The sequence below is a fragment of the Ambystoma mexicanum genome, chromosome 9 (genome assembly GCF_040938575.1).
Source record: "Ambystoma mexicanum isolate Mex_15411 chromosome 9, UKY_AmexF1_1, whole genome shotgun sequence".
NCBI lineage: Eukaryota > Metazoa > Chordata > Amphibia > Caudata > Ambystomatidae > Ambystoma > Ambystoma mexicanum.
The window spans coordinates 961,666,099-961,687,955 of record NC_090931.1 but is presented as its reverse complement, the minus strand read 5'-3'; the positions used below and the strand labels follow the sequence as shown (position 1 = coordinate 961,687,955).

The window sequence follows — 21,857 nt, the reverse complement described above, 5'->3', positions numbered from 1 at the left end:
TCATATTTGGTGCAATACTACCACACAAAGAACAGCGAGGCACAGTGAAACTTGTTTGCCATTTACTGCAAACAAAGTCAATGTCAAATAAAAAAACATCCCCAAATGGTACTCGCTCTTCATAAAATCTCCTCAAGTATGCAAATGGGCTAGTATATTAGAATAGTAGATATTCTGAGCCCTGGTTTTAAGAAGGCATAGAAAAATATCAGTGAAATGTAAAATGGTATGTGTTAACTGAAGTAAAAATGAATGAAAAAAGGTTAAGAAGTTAATATATTTTATTTTAATTAATACTTGTGCCACGTTTTCACAGATTGCATATTTTAACTTGCATATTTTTAGCTTAAAAAGGGTTCATGTCCAGACATGGTTTGAGGCAGGCTTGGAGCCAGTGGGGCAGGTGGTGAAGGGGGGAGAATTCGTAGAGATTGGGGTCTTAGAGGAGAACCTGCAAGTAGGGAGGCTCCAGATATTCAAGTATCTACAGTTGAAGGGGGTCCGAATGGCTCCCAAATGGAAATAAAAGCTGCAGAGGGCATTGACACCCACAGAAACTGCACTCAGAACAGCACACACTACTAAGGGACTGGTATCACGATAGTATGGCTCCCTGTTGAAGGCTGAAAAAGGTGTACCGGATACACACAGAAGAAAGTGGGAAAAGGACCTAAGCATGGAGCTAAACGAACACCAATTGAGAACCATGTGCACGAACACACATTGGACCGCCATAGCATGCCAATATACGCAACACGGCATAAAACTATTGTACAGGTGACAATGGGACCTAGTGCCTCTATCCAAGATGTTTCCAGGGATAAGCCCACAATGTTGTAGAGTGTGGGGGGATTCAGACTATTGGCACATGTGGTGGGCCTGTCCTCATACAGGTGTACTGGAGGGAGGTTCTGGGAAGAATAAAGGCTTTAGAGGGCATAGATAGACGTCTGGATCCCCTGCTTGAGCGCTTTGGGGTCGAAGCCACGGAGGGAGGATGCAGTAAACTTCCACATATGGAGCACTTCCTCCTGCTTCTGCCCGTGTTGCAATACGTTGGAAACAGTCTGCTCTACCCACAAAACGACTGGTATTGAAGGCAAGGGACATTTATGATATGAAGAACCTAACGGGAGTCCTCAAAGGGCATTAGCCGAGCAGAGCAATTGAATGGGCCCTTTTTCTAAACGAGTACAATACCAGGCCAGACCTTACTGAATGAAGAGGGAGCGAGAGATGTAAGCCACAGAGGAGTACCTAGTGAAGTGGGAGGTGCGCCCCTTGCGAAGCTACCCATAATAGCGCAACCCGATGTGCTGAGAAAGAACCCAACCATCAGACAATCGATTAGCTGACTCCAAATGTATTTTACTATGCTCATTGAAGAGATAACACTGGACTGCACACCTGGGTGAGGGAGGTGAGAGGGAGGGAACAGAAGGGAGATAAGGGGGAAACTGAAACAGGGCGATTAGAAGTTATAGGTTTGATGTTCAGGTTTATTTTGGGGTAAGATAAAAGCCCAACAGAGAACCTGACAGAAGTAAAAGTTGAAATGAAGGTGGTGGACCCCCCAATGTCCTCCTGTAACATGCGCTAATAATTGCAAACATTGTTGTATTCAAATAATTCAATAAAAAGTTTTAAAAAAGGTGTATGGGGCTAGCATATGTTTGAGGAAAAGGACCCCCTATTAAGTAGTACATATGCCTAACTGATGATAAACAAAACACACAATAACAAAATCATTTTACATAAACACTGAATGACTGGTTTAAAATGGGGTAAACAATGGATTTTGCAGTAGTACATATCTGAATTAATAAAAATAGAATTCTGTGTAATGCAGAATAAACTGTAGTGTTCAACTGCACTTAAAAGCAATCCAATTCAAAATGTTTTACTCACCAGAGGAAAGTTCTTTGTAGAACTGTTGGTTTGTCAATACCTGGGTTAGTACGGACCTCATTGCTGCTCCCATTTTGGTCAAGTCTTCTAGAAATGAAATATGGGGATCCAGTGTCTGAAGAATTTTGTTTAAATCCCTTTCAATAGGTGCATCTGCTGCTATAAACAAACAAATATAACAAAAGTGAAATACATTCCACAAAAGGGTAGGCAACCAAATGGGAAAGTACCCAATGCAAACTGAGGCAATTACAAGTAACAGCAGGATGGCCAATCTGCATACGCGTTCATATTACTAACTTTGTCAAACTACAGCACCCAATTTAATCTTGAAGAGTGTATTCCTCAGTTGTAAAATCATAAAGTGCATTTACATTAGAAGTATCCATACGACTAAAATGGGGGGGTTGTGAGCATGCAGACATAATGGAATACTGTGTACAGAACATTATGAACATAGTCAAATTCATTGTACATTAAGATAAATCACAATGAAACTCCTACTATTAGACTTTAGGCTGTGTCTATTACCAGCCACTGGGCAACTATTGCCACTGTGTGGTACAAAAAAACATAGGTAGCCAACACTACATATGCTCGCCTTCTCCAGGGATGCCTCTGAAAACTCTGCCACTCTCCTTCCACCCACCAACTCCAAGCGGTTACCCAAGCTCAGTTATCAGCTACTGAGACAACTAGCAAATGCTTAAGTTCAATGGGGCAATGAGTAGGTGTCTATGGTAGGGTAACCAACACTCAACTAATGTAACAGATTCCTATGACACATCTGTAAGGTTCCTCAGGTAAGCTTTATTCTGGTCAATGCAAATGTCTATATGAGCACACCAGTGTAATATAAATCAAGTATCTTCATACAAGAGTAATAACAAAACTTGGGCGCTGGGGAGGAAGGCAGACTCCCACACAGGGTCTGACCAACATACAGTAAAGAGAAAGTATCTAGGCTGAGATTTCCTACGAAAGTCCTCTCCTTGGTGAGTGTGTCTTAGCCATTTATATTGAAAGAGGTCTACATTTACTATTCATTGCGCTAATCTGAGAAGGCTTTACTATAGGAGTGTCTGAATTCGGAGAACTCTAGGGAATAATAGATACACACTCGAGGAAACATACAGGAAGCGTGCCTTGACCAGTTACCTTGCAAGCTAACACCCTCCAGCATATCTTTTCAACCCGATGCCGGTCCCTTGGGACTCCAGGTACTATAACCACACTGACCATCTAATCTAGATAAAGTGATGTATTGAAATGTGAATCAAGCTGAAACTATTGAAACTAATTAACATTTTGTAATACTTTTTATCCATGGTGAGAATAGAGGACTCACTATTCAAATAATGACACTTCAATATGGTCAACTGTTCCAATAACTACCGGTCTCAGAGTGAATGGCAATGTATAAAACAAACGCGTTACCGAATTAGTAGAGGAAATTGAGCTTTTCTGCCCTCACTAAATTAATAGAAGAGCTATACATGGGTTTATATTGAGAATATAGCATTGTCTATTGCTAGAAGATTTCTGAATAAGCATTAATACCCACCAAGGAGTGAATGCCAATGTATCTCAACAATGTTGTATAGATATCATTCTAACCTGTTAAACGGTGTGAATCGCAAAGTGAACAAAATTTTGACTGTTTCTTTATATATATCCTTTCAGAATGATTTGCTCCTGAATAGGGGGGTTACTCCCCGAAACGCATTGAGCTTTGAATAACCACATAATCAAGTTATACCCCGAAAGGTGTAGGGGCTACTGAATCTTGATTTTTGTTTTCAATTATAATGCAATTGTAATGTACACTTAATTTTAGTCTATCAATTTGTGAAACACATAAGTAAACCAATTTAAAATTACAAAATGTGTTACCATTTCTTTGACTGGTTTTCAGTATATGGGTGTGCAGGGGACGGGAGTGTCTCTAGAGTTAGACACTTTCTCTAAGCTTTATTCTGATTACAGGTTAAGCTGATACAGTGAACCACTGGGTCCCATCACCCAGGCTAGCTTTTCCAGCTGCTAACTTCTGGAACCTTCACGACAGTTTTCACACCCAAACATTCTCACAAGCACACCAACATTCTCTCAGCATCATCATGCACCTGCATTCACTCCAAGCACCATAAAACAATTTACACAGACTCCTTCCCTTTTGTCAGTATCTATGCCGCTAAGGAGTGATAGTGGAAACAGAGGGAGGAGTGTATATTTGGAATAACCCATTGTCTGTAGCCCTTATTCACAGGGCGTTTTCCAATGGGGTTTTACCATTATAAAACGCTTCTGTGAATAGGCCCAAAGTGAGTTTGACACATTGGTTTTGTGTGGTCATAGTGATCTGAGGTGTACTGCCAGATTGCTTATTTACAGAACTTTTTTTATATGTAACTATGCTTATTGAGCAATCAAAACAAAATGTACATATTCACAACAACAAAGCAAATTCACCTTCTTAATCCATTTTATAGATTTCACTGTTCTCTCCCACCTCCCTTTTCACCCAAACTTTTCACATGCAACTTAATTACAAGTATGGAAGGCCCAGTCTCCAAGGACTTACAACTGTGCTGATGTACGACAGGTCGAACCAGCCTAGTGTTTAAACTCTTGGAGGACACAACAACCCAGCACAGTCAGTGGCAGTGTGTTGTAAATATGGGCTTCAAATGGAATAGTACCAAAATGCAGTATAATAGAGCTCATATTCATTAGTCATACCAGCTTTGTTGGAGGTTCAGCTTTGGCCCACAGCCTTGGGAAACTCCATCTAGTGGTCCCCTAAAGCTTTAACAATAACCTGTAGTCAAAAGGGAGTCTCTTTTCGCCCCCCTTGAAATGTTATTCATCAGAAAGAGGCATTGGATGTTGCAAATACTGCAGCCCAAGATGTCATTTATCATGCAGCAACTTCCAGTTAAATTCCTTGGAGTGCCAGGCACTGCCACTGAACTTCTCCCTCCAACAAAGACCCGACCTGGCAGGAGAGGACAATATGTGTTTTGAGTTGCATGTCTCGAACCTGGGCAAAGACTGTAGTTATGCAAATATTCATCCATATTGCAAGGGGTCTGCAATGAGAGGCGGACACAAAGTTGTAATTTTCTCATTATTAATCATTTTATCTAAAAGAAATGGGTTGGAAAAACACCTCTCTAGCCCCTTCCTTAAGATTGAGGTTCCCTACCCAAGAAACGAATAATCAGTCTGTGGCAAGTAGTTAGTAACTTAGAAACCGTCCTTCGGTTAAAAATATTGTAACCTGACCCTCACACTAGAAACAAACAACTAAGAGAGCAAAGAAATGTCTGACATATATTTAGTGAAAAGCGTTCAAAATAAAAACAGACAGAAATCCTCGAATCTAAAGGATGGTTTGCCTCCCCTGGATTTTTAGCAAGATGGCAGAAGTGTTAGGAAGGCAACGTGTCTCTTTCAAACAAAAGTTTCATTGTATTACACAAGTGTCTCATTATCCAACAATTCCTTGAGGCTCAAAAGTACTTGTTCACATAATATTTTCAATAACCTCCAACAATATCTTGTAACTTAAGTATTTCTCTTGAACAACAATTTCTTTATATTGGATTCATGGGGTTTCTTGTTCTGTAAACGTAAAGGTTTGGTTGTTGCATTTACATATTAGAACTTTTTTCATGTACTTTTCAAATTCCCCGGTATACTTCTTGCCAGGTATTTTGTATCACTGTAAAACTTTTCTTTATAACTCTGATGGCTCACCAAGTATACTTCCCTGCCATGTATCTACCCCAAATGTTAAGGTTCTTTATACAGTTTCAAACTTTTTACAGTTTCAAATGTCATGGGCCTCTTGGTATACTTCCCTGCCAGGTATCATGCTCCCAAATGTCAACTGACTGGTGCTTTCTCTTTACTTGGACCTCCTTATTAGTTTCCCTTGTTATTTTCAATATGTTGCATCAGTCTCTACTTTGTTTTGTCCAATGTATTTGCTCAGGGTAACACTTGCTTTAGCTCTCCCCCACATTGACATCTCATGCATGTGTATGTATTCAAGTTTCATTGCTGTGCCTTTTCTGGCGGGAATTCAAATCTTCCTCCTTTTAAATATTGACTCAACATTAGGTTTTGTCTGTGTTTGGATTTTTCCTTGAATAAAGTACAAAACATCAATTTCACACAATTTGTTTGCTTGCTTGTCGGTACGCCCAGGGGTCCCCAATGGTTCTGGGCCGACTCACCTGTAGTTTGTAGTGCCTCTGACTTATGGTGTGCCTCTGCAGTGAAGCTTCCTCCCTGGAACAGCTTCTTACATGTTGCAGACGTCTCTTCAGAGTTTCCTGCAGCTCTGCAGTTACTCGCTGGCTTCCTTCTGTAGCTTGGACCGGAGAACGCGGCTTCCTGGCACGGCCGTGCCTCCAGGACCTCTGTTGTGCCTTCCAGTGCTCCTGCAGTCCTTCAGCTAAGTCTGTAGCTTCTCTCCTTCCTTCATGCCACGCCGGGGTCTGCATTTGTGAGCCGCCGCATGAATGTGCCAGTCTTCTCTCCCACAGTTCTCTCCCGTACTGCTTCTGCGAATACTGCGGTTGCCATTTTTGTTTTCCATATAACTTTATTAACATTGTCACAACTTTTACCAACAATTGTATTCTACTACCCCCCCACAAGCCCATGCAAATCCGCGCCCCAATCTCCACCCCCCAGAGTGTCCCACCATCAATGGAGAAGCTTCTTTTTATAGTCCATTGAGTCATAACCTCCCGATAGCAATTAACCTGGTTAATTCCACCAGGCTTAATAACAGGCTCCTCCTCGGGCACCAGTTCCCCCTTGCCCCTTTTTGAAGAAAGCCCATGATCTGTGACCAGTCCGCCCAAAAACCTTGCTGATCACCTTGCAAAGAATAAGTAGCCTATTGCAATAAAGCAAAATTCCAAACTTTTCCCACCAAATCATATTCGGTTTGAGGGCCTTTTGGCTTTCCATTTTCGCGCCACCCCCGGCACCCCTGCCATCATCAAGATCACAAATATTTTGTGTTCTGCTCTGGATGATACGTCTTGCAATTGTCCCTCCAGCGCCAGTATAGACAGACCTCTATTGCCTCTTCCCTTACCTTGTGCTTCCCCTTTACCTTCCAATATTCCTGGATGTGAGGACATTCCCACCAGATGAGGTTCCAGGTCCCTACCTTTCTGCATCGTCTCCAGCAGAGATTCGACACCAAGGGATAAAATGTATGTAATTTCTCTGGGGTTAAATGCCATTGTAACAAAGGTTATCCATATAGCTTGGATTTGTAGGTATTTTGTTAACTTTGGTATATTAGCCCACACCTGCTGCCAATCTCTTGCTTCAATCTCTTGGCCGGTGGTTAGCCCCCCCCCCTCCCAAAGCGTCATGCATTTCCTTTACCCTGGTACCTCCCCTTGTTTGATTAATGCATAAATTGTCCCCAATATATGTTTATCTCCAGAATCAGATGTTAGATATTTCTCAAAGGGGGTGAAACTGCGGGTTGTTGCCCCTTTGATAGAGGACTGCATGACCCAATGTCTTATCTGGAAGTATCGTTATCTCTCTGACTCTTCCAGACCAAAGTCCTCCTTGCATTGGGAGAATTAATGAATATATGTTCCCCTCAACATGTCCCGCATCTTTAGGCAACCCCCCCCCCACCATGCCCCAAAGTCCCTTTCCCCATGGCCTGGGGTAAAACTTGGATTATCAAAAATTGGGGTAAATGGTGACGAAAATGTAATTTGGGCATGCCTTACCAATTCAGCCCAGGAATCGCCTCCCACTGTCAGTATCTTATTGTAATACATTATTTTGGGCCCGTCTCCCTTCGGTTTCCACAATACCCTTTTGATATTGTCCCCTTTTACTGCCCCGTCCATTGCCCTCCATATTTTTCCCCGATCATCTTTCAACCAGTCCCTCAGTACCCTTATCTGAGCTGCCCTGGAGTATATTTTCAGGTTCGGTTCCCCCATCTCACCCCCCCCCCCCATTTCTCGACATCATCATCACCTTCCTGGCTATTCTTGGTTTTTTGTAATTCCAAATAAATCTTCATGTATGTTTTTGGACTGTTTGAAAAAAGTAGGTTGGGACTTGGATAGGGAGAGTCAAAGTAATACAACAACTGTGGAAGAATTACCATTTTTATAAATACTTCTAGCAAGGGCGTGTAGATGACCACAAATAGTACCTCCACTGTTTTAGCTAGCTTCATACCCACATAAATCATGTACTTCTCGACCCATTTATATGGAAGACTGCCCTTGAGCACCTCCTCAGTCTCTTGGTATTGTGAGGTTCAGTGTTTCAGTTTTTTGGGGATTTATTTTTAACCCAGCTACCAACCCAAGTATTTAGTCTCTCTCTCCATTGCTCTCAGGGAGCCCTCCGGGTCCCTCAGAGTCCATAGCATGTCGTCCGCAAAAGCGGCTATTTTATGAACCCTTCTCTCGAATGTTATCCCCTCAATCTCCCCATTTGCTCTTATTGCTTCCAAAAGTGGCTCTAAGTAAATAGCTTAGAGCAAGGGAGGCAGGGGGCATCCCTGTTTCGTACCCCTTTGGACTTTAATGGGCTCAGATACGTGACCGTTTATTGATAACCCTTTGCGATGGGTTCTGGTAGTTGGCCTTAATCATGGTTAGAAAACTCTCCCCAAAGCCATTTGAACCATCTCTGTGAAGGGGAAGACTAGCCAGTCCCTTGTTTTGATTAGTGCCCCCAGAAATTGCTTTACTTGGCTGGGCACTAGACGTTTATGGAAAAACCCAATTGGAACAACAGATTGATCATTTGTTGTGTGCTTTGTAGGCACGTCTGAGGTGTGTCCCCGGTATTAGCTAGTCGTCTATGTAAGGGTACACTGGAATGGACTGCCTTTGCAAGTGGGCGGCTACCACTGCTAGGACCTTTGTGAACACCATGGGTGCTGATGCAATGACGAATAGTAGCACTTTAAATTGGTAGTGCTTGTCTCTAAATGTGATTCTTAGGTACTTTTTGTGCGGAGGCAACATTGAAATATGAAAGTATGCATCTTTCATGTCCAATGTTGCAATGTAATCCCCTAGTTTTAATAGTGAGATGACCACAAAGTTGTCATCCTGAATTTCAAGGGGTTGACATCCGTTTTTGCAGGTCACGGGTCCAGCACTGGGCGCATTGTTGGATTCTTCTTTGGAACAAGCAAGTACATTGCATAAATACCTTGATTTTGTTCCAAGATTGGCACTAGTTCGATGCAGGATGTTGAAGCGTTCTGCAGATATTTTGTGTATTCGAGGTGAATGGTGGTGGTGTTTCTAGGAACTCCATGGAGTACCCCTTGGCCACTGTGTCGAGTACCCAGAGGTCAGAAGTTATTCCCTCCCATTGCTGGGCAAATACTGTTATGCAACCTCTGACTGGGGATGCATGGGAGGGAACCTGGATCGGCCCATCATTTGGAGGCAGGGTTTGCTGTACTGTAGAGGCCTGCAAATTTGCCTCGTCCTTTTTCACAGCGAAACCCTTGCTGCTGGTGTTGGTAGGACGATTTACCCAGAGGGCTGTAGAAGGAGGCCCCAGAGGTACGCCCGCTGGATTGGCTTGGTCTGCTGAATCCCTGTGTACGTAGATTCTGGTGCGTGTTGAATGCTCCCTTTTGTATGTATGGTTTATTAGATATTTGACCTAATGTTTTGATGGTCTCGTGTTCTTTCTTCGTGGTTTCCAGCTGGTCATCAAGGCTTTACCAAACAGGACCGCCTATTCGATAGGTATGTTGATGAGGGCTGCCTGTGTTTCTGGATTGAAGCTTGACTCTTCAAGCCAGGAATGCCTCTTTAGGAGCGTTACTTTAGCGATGACTCTCCCTGACTTGTCAGCTGAGTCTACAACATTCTTTACGATATTCTGAGACACCAGTTTACCCTGTGTGGCCAGTTTGAGATGGTGTGATTATGCAGGTTCTGGCAGGGAGTCCAGATGTTTTGCAACATCATCCCAATGGGTGCTGTTATAGCTGGAAAGTAGAGTAGCATTGTTGGCTATTCTGGTCATGAAGGCACCAGAAGTAGTGATACGCTTGCCTAGCCTGTACAGTCATTTGTATTCCTTGTTCGGGGGTGCTTCAGGAGGTGGAGAGTGGAACACCAGCTCTCTTTCTGGTAGTAACGACCAGAGAATCCAGCTTCACATGTCCTCTGATATAAAGAGAGTCGGATGGTGATCTGCCTTCTTAAGCAGCTTATTATAAATATGTTGATCGGCTATAGGCGAGGTATGGCCGCTGTCGACTGCTGAGGCGTCAGCTGGATCTGTAAAGATAAGATCCGTGTCATCCTGGTCTTGCCGATAGGTGTCTTCGCCATAATAGTTGGAGTCATCCTGGTCAACCACCTAAATGTCCTCGTCAGCTTGGTCTGACTGCAGGACACCCTTCTGAGAACCTTGTGATGCCTCCTTAGGCATGAATGTATGATGAGGTATGGGCGAGGGGGGCGGGGAGGTGATGGGCTTGAGTAGGTCCCACTGCCCCTGGACGTTGCTCCACAGTATTCTGTGGTGTGGGCAATTTACTCATGAAGTCTACAAAAAAGGACATCTTCCCCATGGTGTCTTCAAATTTTGCTCGAGTCCAAGCTGCACTAAATGGAGTTTCTGCTGGGGGACCTTTGCCGCCTCAGGGATTACCCTGGAGGTATCCATTGGGTATTCTGTAGGACACTCTGCCCATGGGGTATCCTTGGGGCTTTCCCTAGGGGGCTTTTTGTGAAGGGATGCAGACAAAGATGAAGACCCTTCCTCATAGTCCTCAGAGGCTTCAGGGGTGTTTTTACTACGAACATGGCACTCTTTTTGGTGGTTTTCTGTTGGGGAATGAGAATTATGTTTTTTTTCGGCAGCTGCATCAGCGTTTTCACCTCAGACGTCGAGCAGTGTTTATGCATGCTCTTCCCCAGAGTTTCTTAGCAAACACTTTGTGGTAGGTGCAGAGGCAGAACCACAGGAGGCTTAGTTGTCCGTGGACTGGTAGGTCGAGAGAAGTCTACCGCCGTCGTGCAGCCTTCCGCTGACGGGTCTGCAGAGGAACGGCTTTGGGGTGTGCGTTTATGTGTAGTTGTGAGTGTGTGTACGCCATCGTCACCAGAGGCCTTCCTCATAGCAGCGCGCTGGGACTGCCTTTCCATGCTGGGGACAGGCATGTAGGAACTGGTACATTCTGCCAATGTCTGAGCTCCGAATTGGAGTTTCGGCTGCCTCGGGCTTCTTGATCCGATTGAAGATTCCCGCAGGGGTCTCCGAATCCGACATCATGGCGTGTGCTGGCCACCACTTTGTTTGGCGCTCTTTAAGAGTCTTGGGCCTAAAGAGTTTGCACGATGTGCAGTGGGACTCCGAGTGGTCACGTGGAAGGCAGTGTTTACATACCCTGTGTGTGTCTTTCCACAGAAATTTTCGAATGCATTTGGGACATAATTTAAATGTACTATGTTCCATAGTGGAAGGCGGACACAGACAGTAGGGGCAGGCATTCTCTCAAACAAAAAGGATCAGTCCCCCCCACTGTCCCTACTGATAGGCCGAAGCCTGATGTAGGCCGAATCCCAACATCGGAGCGGACGCCTTTATCGTGTTCGGAACAGGTGTTGGAATTCAGACGAAGTGCGTTGATAGCTAATCAGCAAATGATATTTGGATAGAATTTATTCAAAAAAGTAGTTTTTGCTACAGAGTACGCGAGAATACAACTATCCACGATGGCGGAAAAAAAAATTATAGGAGGTACCTCGACACGAGAGGGATCATGGATACAGGGTACGTCATACTAGGGATAGTATTACAGTCAAACCCGGTCGATGTCCCTTTTTCGAACTTTGGCTTTTCAGAGAGCTATACATTCAGAGCAGTCAGTAATGCCAGTGTCTCTGGACAGGATATATTTAGTCTTCTGGGTCAATTCTATTATCTTTTCGTTTGTTCAGAGAAAGTGGACTCTTTTAGTAGGACATCTGGGATACAGTCTCGTTGTCCGAGTGATGAAAAAACCGTTTTGTCCAGTATAATTTCAGCTTCCTGCATGACTTTTAGTAAACTACCAGACATGGCTTTGAATAAAACCTTCAACTTCAGGGTACAGAGCATTTGTGGTATCCTCTAATGGAAATGTTACTTTCCCGCAAACAATCTTCCAGTTGGTTGTTACAGGTGTGGTGTAGGGATTCCAGGACCGCCACCACATTAGTCGTAGCTTTGTTTTTATACACAATTTTATCACCTCTTTGATTCTGCTCTCAGCTTCCAGCACTTGCTTGTCCAGCCATGACTGTCAGGGCAAGTTTTGCAATGCTCTCATGTATCAGCTTTTTAATTGTCAAGCAGTCATTCTTGGCCATTGATGTATTCAATGCTTCAGATGAGGAAGGGGCCTCATAACAGTCTGCCTTTTTTAATCATCCTGAGAAGGCATCAGGGTTATAACCTCTTGCAACCTTTTCACTTTCGACTGCTTATCAAGTCCAGAGGGCTGCTCATCCATCCCCTTATAAACCCAGCCCACAAGTGCCCTATGAATAGCTCTATGATGACTTCATAACATCTCAGGTTTCACAAAAGAGGGGCAAGAGAACGCAGATCAAAAGGGGTCCCTAGTTCAGAATGCAGAGCCCTTGGTTCAATTGCTACATTGGGTGTAGCTGCAAGTTGTTTCAGAGGTGAGCTTCAGTTGAGGTTGGCAGTCCGTCTGGAGGATGCCAGGATCAGCAACCCAGGAATCACTGGGCTTGTAATCACACAAGGTGGAGTGACCACCCCCCATTCCCATCAACTGTGCGAGTCACCCAGAATTTTCCAGGCGTGGGGGGCTTTGCAGAATATTAGGATTTTGCCAGGCTTTAACTCCCACAACAACTTAGACCGTGTAATCAGAGCTGCCGAGCTTCCTTGAAGTACTCTTTGCTGCTAAGGGTCACCACTCTTCCAGTCATCACCAGACATAGCAGTTACTCAGGGTATCCTCCCATGACACTTTCATACTAGATCCTATCTGAGAAAGAGGCCCGTTTCTCAAGTATTGGGTAAAGAATACATTCAAACAATGCCAGAGGCTCCCACAAGATGAAAGGGCTGCTGATGCTTTGCAAGAATCAGCCTTCGCCGTGCATCCAGATGCAACCACAGACGGTGTGTTGGGAGGAAGCCAACTGGAGCATCAGGACCCCCACACAGTCAACTCTTCACCCACGTGTCTACTCCACAAAAGCCAGGACCCGGTACCTGTGCTGTAGATCACACAGACACTCAGTTGGCAGCTCATGGTGACCAGGGATTATGGCCACCAGGCGGAAGATGCAACTGATGCAGGGTGGCGGGGGGCGGGGGGGGGGGGGTTCACAAGCTTGCCCGATATGGTATAGCAAATAGAGCCCACAATCACCTTTGGCCCGCCAGCAATTCCACCGGGGTGGATATCAGTGGACAATACATTACTTGCCGCACTCAATCACTGAGCGCTCCCTCCACTTAGATCTGCGCAAAGGTGCCGATCAACAGATGGATTGGAGTATCATTCGGCAATCTCAGGAAGCAGGGACCCTCAGAGCTGAAACACCATTGCTTTCCCCAGTCAATGCAGTAGCCAAGACCATGATCAGGGATGAAGGCTGAGCAGTATTTTCTTCAGAGGCCTCAGTCCCAGCGGAGCTAGCAAGAAAACACAGCTACATGCTGCCCAGTAATGCTATGTTCGCTTCAGAGCAAATTAGACTATACAAATTTAAATAAAATTAAAAAACCTGACTGTGGACATGAAGAGCTCCAAGACGGGCAATATCAATCTACCAAACAAACCATGTTCCACTGTCCACGACTACCAACCCGACTAACCTACTTGATAAAAAGCACAAGATGGCAATCTTTTTCTCAACACAGCATATGCCTCATTTAATTAACAGTTGCAGAAGTGACACCAGGGAGTTTATAGCCCGTAATCTAGGGCCAGTGAACAAGGTTTTTAAAGAATGGCTGGCCCTCAATGTCTTCCTGCATGTTCACTGCACATCGTTCGACTACCAACCCGACTAACCTACTTGATAAAAAGCACAAGATGGCAATCTTTTTCTCAACACAGCATATGCCTCATTTAATTAACAGTTGCAGAAGTGACACCAGGGAGTTTATAGCCCGTAATCTAGGGCCAGTGAACAAGGTTTTTAAAGAATGGCTGGCCCTCAATGTCTTCCTGCATGTTCACTGCACATCGTTTTTCACAATTCTGAAAGGAACAAACTAGGGACCTAAAAGAAAAAAAAGGGCTGCAAATCTCCCCAAATGAGCATTTTAAAGTATCAAATCAACAAGCACTGTACTACAAAAGGTACAGTTTTGCGTTATTCTGTATGGAACAGATATAGAAACTCGAGAGAAATGCAGACACCCTTTGGTGCATCTATTACTAAAAACAAAAGAGCAGTACAATAGAGAACAAGACACTGTGGGAAAGCTACTACTCAATGACCAAGAGATAGTCAATGAACTCCAAATCTTCCATAATTCGCTCTACGAAGAGGAACGCAACACTGGGACCTTGAATGCTTTCAGAACGAGAAGGTCATGGTTGTCCAATATCCGCGGTCTTATCAAGGGAAAAATGTAGTTTAAAGCAAGGGGCCAGACATAAAAAGTGACTTCCCACCTCAATTCTATGCACACCTTTTGAGGTCTGCTCTTACGGTTGGAATAGTCAAAATACTTGAAAAAAGGTTTAATTTCCCATTCCATTTGTGCATAATCAATAAAGTGCATTGGATGATTCAATCATGTTGGTAATTAAAATTAAATTGAGGTGCGACATGTTTTGGGGGAATCATGTTTTCAAAAACAATAAAAAAAATCAATACTGTATATATCAATTGCCATTTCTGAAGGCAACATCAGGTGTGAGCTCATTTGGATTTTCCAGATGATTTGAAACAAATTTTTGTTCAGTAAATTAAGCTGTTGAAGCTTAGTGCCCAGTAACTATAAATTCTAAGTGTCAAATTCCCAGTTCTCCTTATCATATGGCAAAAAAGTGATTAATCGAACTCCACTGATGTTTAGCCATCTACTCCTTCCTCAACAAACGTAGTCTACCTCGCCGGAGGATGATAAAGCAAATGAGCTGGAATGCATGGTCACAATGGAAGAAATCAGAAATTCAATTTAGGAATGGAAGCTGAGGAATCACTCGATGGGACTGATGGTTTTCTGATCTAGTTTCATATGATGCCCATGGCGCGAACGGTCATCTTCACACAAAAAAAAGGAAGCAATCTGAAACCATGCAGCAGCATCCGCCCGATTTCCTTGCTGAACACGCATTATAAAATTGTATCTGTCCCATCGGGAAATTAACTTGCAACATGTGATCGACAAGGACCAGGCCAGCTTCAATAGGGGACATAGAGGAAAAGGGAGAACAAAAAGACAGAACTCAAGCAACTTTTCATTAACAGCCCACTAGCGATACTCAATCTAGATGCTAAAATGGTGCATTAGAATTGCATTTTGAGGAACCTCTTCTAATTACTCAAGGAAATTAACTTTCAGCCACAGGGCATCAATGTCAAAGCAGCAGCATACTATGAAGACATCGTGAAGCAAACACAGACAATTTAGTGAAGTTTGGGCTACACATTTTTATTCAAATTAAAATAAGGTTGGGAGAAGGCCTAACTCCCTTCCCTTAGATTCAAACTGCTCAGGTTCCAATAGAGGGGTTCCCTTCCCCACGCTTTCAAGTCTTTCAAGAGTTCACAAAAACACCATTCCTTGGGATCTTCAATGTTCCAAAACAAAGTTCAGTTCCTCAATTGCAGTGCACATAGATTTCCTTCCGTTATCTTTATTCAGTCACACCAATCAAAAAAGTGGCTTTTCCTTAGGTGGATGTATTCAGTCAAGGCGCAGTTGTTGGACCACACAGTCTACCATTACAGGTCACGCAACCGACACATCTTACTTTCACCGGTTTCATTAATATCTTGCCACACAGTTTCAGCTTTGCCATGAGGCTCGACTTAATCTCCTTTCAAGTGCTTTTGAAGCTTGATTCATGACTTGTTGGTCATCCTTCACTTGTTCAACAACTTTCATTTGTAAACCAACATAGGCTTCCCAGTACACACTCCTGCTAGGAAGCTTATTAATTATGTCAGTTCTTAATTATCACACCCGGCATCCTTCTCACAGGTTCTTTTTTCATCTAGATGTTACAAGTAACTTTGTTTTTGCCCATGTCTTGGCAATGCTTGCTTTTTTAACTCTTAATTATGCAGGATTTCATGGTTTCTTAATGTACTCATTAAGTTTTCACTTTGGGATTCGCTTATCTTCAATTCAGATAAAAGTTCAAAGTCTTTTCCACTATGCTGCCCATCCACTGTGACCGTGGCCCCTTGTCACCCAGGCAGACTCACTGGTCTTGTCACAGTCTGCTTTCTGCGGCTTTCCGGGAACTTTTCTCCACTCATGCTGGTTTCCTCAGGCATAGGGCTTCCTCCCTTCCCCGCTGCTTCCGTTAGACCTGCGGTAGTCTACAGTCAGCGGTCCTGCACTTGTGAGCGTCCAGGAGTCCTTTTGGCGCTCCAGGTACTTTCACTCTAGATCGCACTGCTTCCCCAGCTCCGCCTCAGACTGCCAACGAGCCCCTCACGCTGCACCGGACCACGTGCTTCAAACCTTCCAGATCCTCAGGAAGGTGCCTTCTTGCCGCCACAACTTCAGCCCTGGCACTCTTTGTGCGCTTCTTTGGGCACCTTTCTGAACGAAAACAACTGGACTGCTCACGTTTCTTCTTCGGGTCTACCTTATGTGTTAATGGTGGAGGGGCAGATAGGCGAGTGTGTGAGTGTATGTCTGCGCGAGTGTGCGTCTGCGTGAGTGTTGCATGTACCGATGTGGTGGACTTGGTGTGTGTTGTGCTGGGAAGGTTGTGTGGGTGAGGAAAGGAGGAGTTGGGGTGGGTGTTTTACATAACCATCGGCACGAGAGGATGGGGAAGGTATCACCTTGGGGGTGGGGCGGGAGCATGTCATATTGCTGCATTTTAAAGCCAACACAAAATAGGCCAAAAAAACAAAACATGTCCTTTTTGTATTCGGTACTTAATGTGTAGTAATATCACATACAACCCAATGGTGGCCTCCTCGTCCCAGTACCTAAGTGGTGTTGTGCGAGTTAGAAATTACAAAAGAGACTGTATGTCTCTAGTGGGTCTCTTCCTTGTCCCAGTACCTACCTGTTATTCACTGGGAGATCATTTATGGATAGAATAGGTGATAGTAACCTATAAAGGCCTGAGGGATGTTGGTTTCACTACAAAAGGGAAATGGGGGATACTGTGTCTCACCAAGGGTGCCTCATCCCCAATTCCCCAAGTCTCCTCCATCGTATATCCACCCCTAGGGTCAGGATCCAATAGTGACGTCCTTTCTCTGGCCCCCTAGGAGGAGTATATTTTGGGGAAAGAAGTGAGGATGCCCTCAGATTCCTCACAATACACAGTGTTCATTGGGGATGAACCAAATCAAACCTCTGGTCGAGCAGAATGGAACTACACAAGTGAGCAAAACAAGGCTGCCCACTGTTCCCTAGCATCATTGCGGTTGTTGGGGAGTACATCCAACACGCCAAAAGTGTATGAAAATAGAAGCTTCGAAAGTCACTGAAAAAGCACACAGCATAAAGAGAGCAGCCCCACACATAGACTTCCCTGTGAAGGCCCAACGCAGCACTAGTAGCCATGCTTCAATAAGCCATTATGCACAGACCGTGCAACTTGAATAGAACCACATATTCATAACATGTATAATAACCCTTAACAATAGTCAGGGAAACATTAAGGGGGTACCCATAATAATAGCAAATGAAAATGAACCTTTATACTAACTGAAGGTTTACCACACACAGGCCAAAAGACTCAGGTAGCCAACTCGAAAGCATGAATGCTCTCGCCCTACCCCCACGCCCAAGTCAAGGGGGAAAAAGCAGCAAAGAAATATCTGACCCCACAGCTAAAGAACAAACCCTGCACACTGATTGGTCGAAACACTTCAGCTCAGCCAAGTTCCCAAACAAGTGTTCAAAGGATATACTTACGTTCCTAGTCAGTGCATCAAAACGTATCATAATGAAGGTCACAAGCTGGTAGGAATCGAACAAGGAGCAGCGGAAAACATGCCTGTCAAGGCAGAATGATAACAGAGCAACACTGTCCTCTGTGGGAAATATCTCCCTGAAAGAGCACCAATCGTTAAGGAAGAAGTCATACAAAACACCATTACACAGAATATGATCAATCAGGTACCAATGATTTTCATTGCAAGTTACAGACATGTATTTGTATCATTGTAGGAAAATTAAGTTTACAAGCCACTAAGCTACCAGCTCATGAAGGTCAGAAGTAGGACAAATGGAATCGTGAGAAAAAGGAGAAGCAAGTAATGTTTCCAACGAGGAGTTGCGGAGTTGAACTGGTGATGAACAGTTCACAATGATGGCAATGGTAAAACGGTGGCAACCGATGATGTCTTTCGAAAGGGGATGTCAAATTTTGTTGTCACACTGTCGCATCTCACACAGGGATTAGTTGAAATGTGCTTAGTCACTCACTCCACGCATACTCCTGCTGAAGCAACCAATCAAATATCAAGTTTTGCTGATACAAAATAAAAAGAGTAGCATCCAATCAGCATCATGGAAAAGGAGATGATTACAATGCCAATTAATTAACTGACATCTTGCTTCGGTCACAAGGGTAGAATCAGCCAATAGGAATAGGTAGTGTATAGATTCACATATAGTGCAAATGACGATGCCCAATTAGAGGCCGGGAAAGTGTGAATAACCTGTAACATGTTATCATTTTTTCCTGTTATTTGGTATAAAAACAGCCATCTTGTGTCACCATTTTGAATGTCCTTTTGAGAATTACCCGGCCTAGGCTGCGTCGTAATAAATGTTTTGTTTTCTCACATCTCGTGCATAATTTTTTGGCTCTTTGGATTGATTTTATTATTGAACGGGGGACTTGCCTTACACTGTGTTGGACCTCTATGCAAGCTCAAAGGACACCCCAATATAAAATGGATCGGTATTAAAGATAAAGGGCGCAAACAACGTACTCATGACACCGTTTGATCCTGAGAGGTTGATGTTAAAGCCGGCTCTGATGAATTTCATAAACCAGTTTCAAAGTGTTTCGGCTAAATGCTCCACTGCAGCAAATCTTAGGATCGTGTGGAGGTCATAAAAAGTATTAGGATCCAAACCAAGAGTGGATAATTGAATTGCTCGGACAAAAAACTGCCACATCTGTACTGGACTTCAAAGAAGATGTTCAAGGCAACATTTGAAGAATCAAGTCTCTGCTGGAAACACTAACAGGCCAAGGGCAATTACATGCACATGTTTTACTCATGCAAGCATGCTCAAACCAGTGTCACAAGGCCAATCATTGGGCCTTGTCAAATGAGGGTCCGGAAACCCACTCAGCTGGTGGTGGGTTATTGACAGCCAGTCCTACCAACGAGGAGAAAGCGCCAATTCCTGTTCCCCCCACTTTGTGCCAACTTGTTTCTGCAGAGAACCAGGTCTCCAGCCTTGCCTGGGAATACATATCGTAGCCAGTATTCTTTTTCCATTTCAGATGTCGAGGGGCCAGAGGACTCAGACGTGAGAAGAAAAATCAGGAAAATCAGAAGCAACAACTTGGAACAACGAGGGAACAGCGCTGCAGAGGCCTGATCACTGTGGCGGAGGAGCTTGGGAGAGATGCAGACTCCAGCTGCGCAGAAGCACAGCCCAGCAGACGCAAGAGGTTACACTACAAATGGGATTGGCAAATCTTGTCGGCAGACCCTTAAACATTTTTTTTGGTTTTAAACCACACAATCCAGTAGACCACCATGTACCTGCATGGGTAAGGGTGCTCTGCCATACCCATTGGGTCCCCTTTTATATAACCCAGGAAGTTAACTTTGAACTTCATCTTCTATCACGGTCAGTGAAAGAAACAAGAGGATTGGGTAGGGACAGTTGACCAACCCTCAGCAAGGGTGAGATATATAATTAGGGAACAGGAATCAGGAAGTGTGGGTGAATCAGTGAGGTCAGAGGAGGTAGTGGACGGCGACCAACCGACAAGCAGGAGGAAGGAGGAAGCAGCGGATTGTGGAGAAGAGTTTTGGAGCTGGGGAGGCACTGGCTTAGGAGCGATAGTGGTTCTTAGTGCGAATATGCCTGTTTGCGAGACGTGTGTGTGTGTGTATAGAGAGGACAGAGTAAGGTGTGAATGTAAGAAGGTTGGTACTGAGTGAAAGAAGGCTGATAAAGTAGTAGTGTTATATGAGTGGAAGAAGGGGTGGTAGAAGTAGTGAAAGGAGAGTAGTAGCACCTAGTGGAGAGTATTAGAATGGGTGTAGTATTGGTGATAGGAGGAGGGAGAGGAAGTGAACATGGAGAGGCAGGGGACTGAAGGGGTGACCATTGGTGGGACAGAGGAGTTATGGGAGAGGAGGTATGTAGAGAAGAAAGGATAAGGCAAAAGTGACTGAGTTAGGCATATCCAGCAAAGTAAGTGCAAAGCACTCTATCTACCCCTTTAGAACAATAACCTGAGGCTAGTTGCAGGGAGTTAGGAAGTTGTTGTTGGAGCCTTAGATAAGGCCAAAGGGCATTTAAGATCACCATTGCAGCTCAGCTTTAGAATCTAGCATAGGGTGTTACAATTGGTAGCACTGACTCGGGGATAAGGAAGCCTAGGCTGGGGAGATGGTTGCATGAGGGGAGTGAGTGAGAAAGAGAGAAAGTCTTAGGGCATACAAAGGTTGAAATAGAAACCCTTGATCGGTCCTTGAGACTTGGACTGTTTTCTGTGCCATCCGTGAAACCTGTCAGCAGCTGGATTAATTTCGTTTTTGAAACACTGCATGAAAATATGTATTTATTTTTTTTTAATTCAAGATCCTGGGCTGTGGCCAGCACCATGTGGTTCTTTACTTCTGGAGTGGCTGGCTTTTTTAAAGTTTTTTTTGTTTTTTTAAATGATTTTATTGATTTATTCAAACAAAACAATACAAACCAAACACGCAGTGCGAATATCAACAGCTCAATTGTTACTTGCTTAATTTCGGTCACTGCTTCCCTTATCCCAACCTCCCTTACGAGCCTATTTATTCCGTGCTCTCTGCATCTGCCTCACATGGTCGGGTCTCACATTCCGTGGTTTCCGTCAGATCCTGTACGGTTCCAAACAATTCCGCTATTAATGATTTCCATGCCATCAGGGTTCCCACCTCTTCCTCTCCCCCTACAGCGCTCGCCTCTTGCCATACCATGGTTTCTGCCTCCGCCCATTTCCGCAACTCCTTCCACCACACCTCCACCCGTGGCCTGTGACATGTCTTCCATCCCATGGCAATCCTTTTTGCAAGCACATATGCTAAATCCTTCAATTTGCTAATGTGCTTAAGTTTCTGCGATCTAGGAAACCCCCCCAGCAAGCATGCCCAAGCTGTATCAATAACAATCGTGACCCCCTTTTCCGCTAGTTTCTGTGCTACTTCGCCCCAGAAGCGCTCAATTAGTGGGCATGACCAAAACATGTGTATCATGCCGGCATTTTCTTTGTCGCATTTAGGACACGATTGTCTTCCAGCATTTTCAAACCTAGATATCCTCAGGGGTGTCATATATGCCCTGTGTGTGATATATAGTTCTATCTGTTTCAGTCTCGCATTTCTAGACACCTTCTTGTGGAACCCCAGGGCACGTTCCCACATCCCGTCCTCTATTGCAGTTCCCACCTCCGCTTCCCAATCTAGTCTTAGTTGTACTAATTCCTTCCCAACCTTAAACATCATCATCTCATACAGTCTAGAGATCTCGTGCCCCCCCTCTGT

At 44.2% G+C, this 21,857-nt stretch overlaps 1 protein-coding gene across 5 annotated transcripts in view; it reads right to left on the bottom strand.

Moving 5' to 3' along the window:
• UBR3 (ubiquitin protein ligase E3 component n-recognin 3) overlaps positions 1-21,857 on the bottom strand; it is a 2,710,065-nt gene that overhangs the window by 2,571,237 nt on the left and 116,971 nt on the right. For 4 of the 5 annotated variants that reach the window (XM_069616176.1, XM_069616178.1, XM_069616180.1 and 1 more), the window contains exon 3: positions 1,909-2,067. In XM_069616176.1, coding sequence (XP_069472277.1) covers positions 1,909-2,067 — 159 coding nt within the window. The remainder of the gene's footprint in view (positions 1-1,908; positions 2,068-21,857) is intronic. The other variant, XM_069616177.1, reaches the window with a different exon arrangement.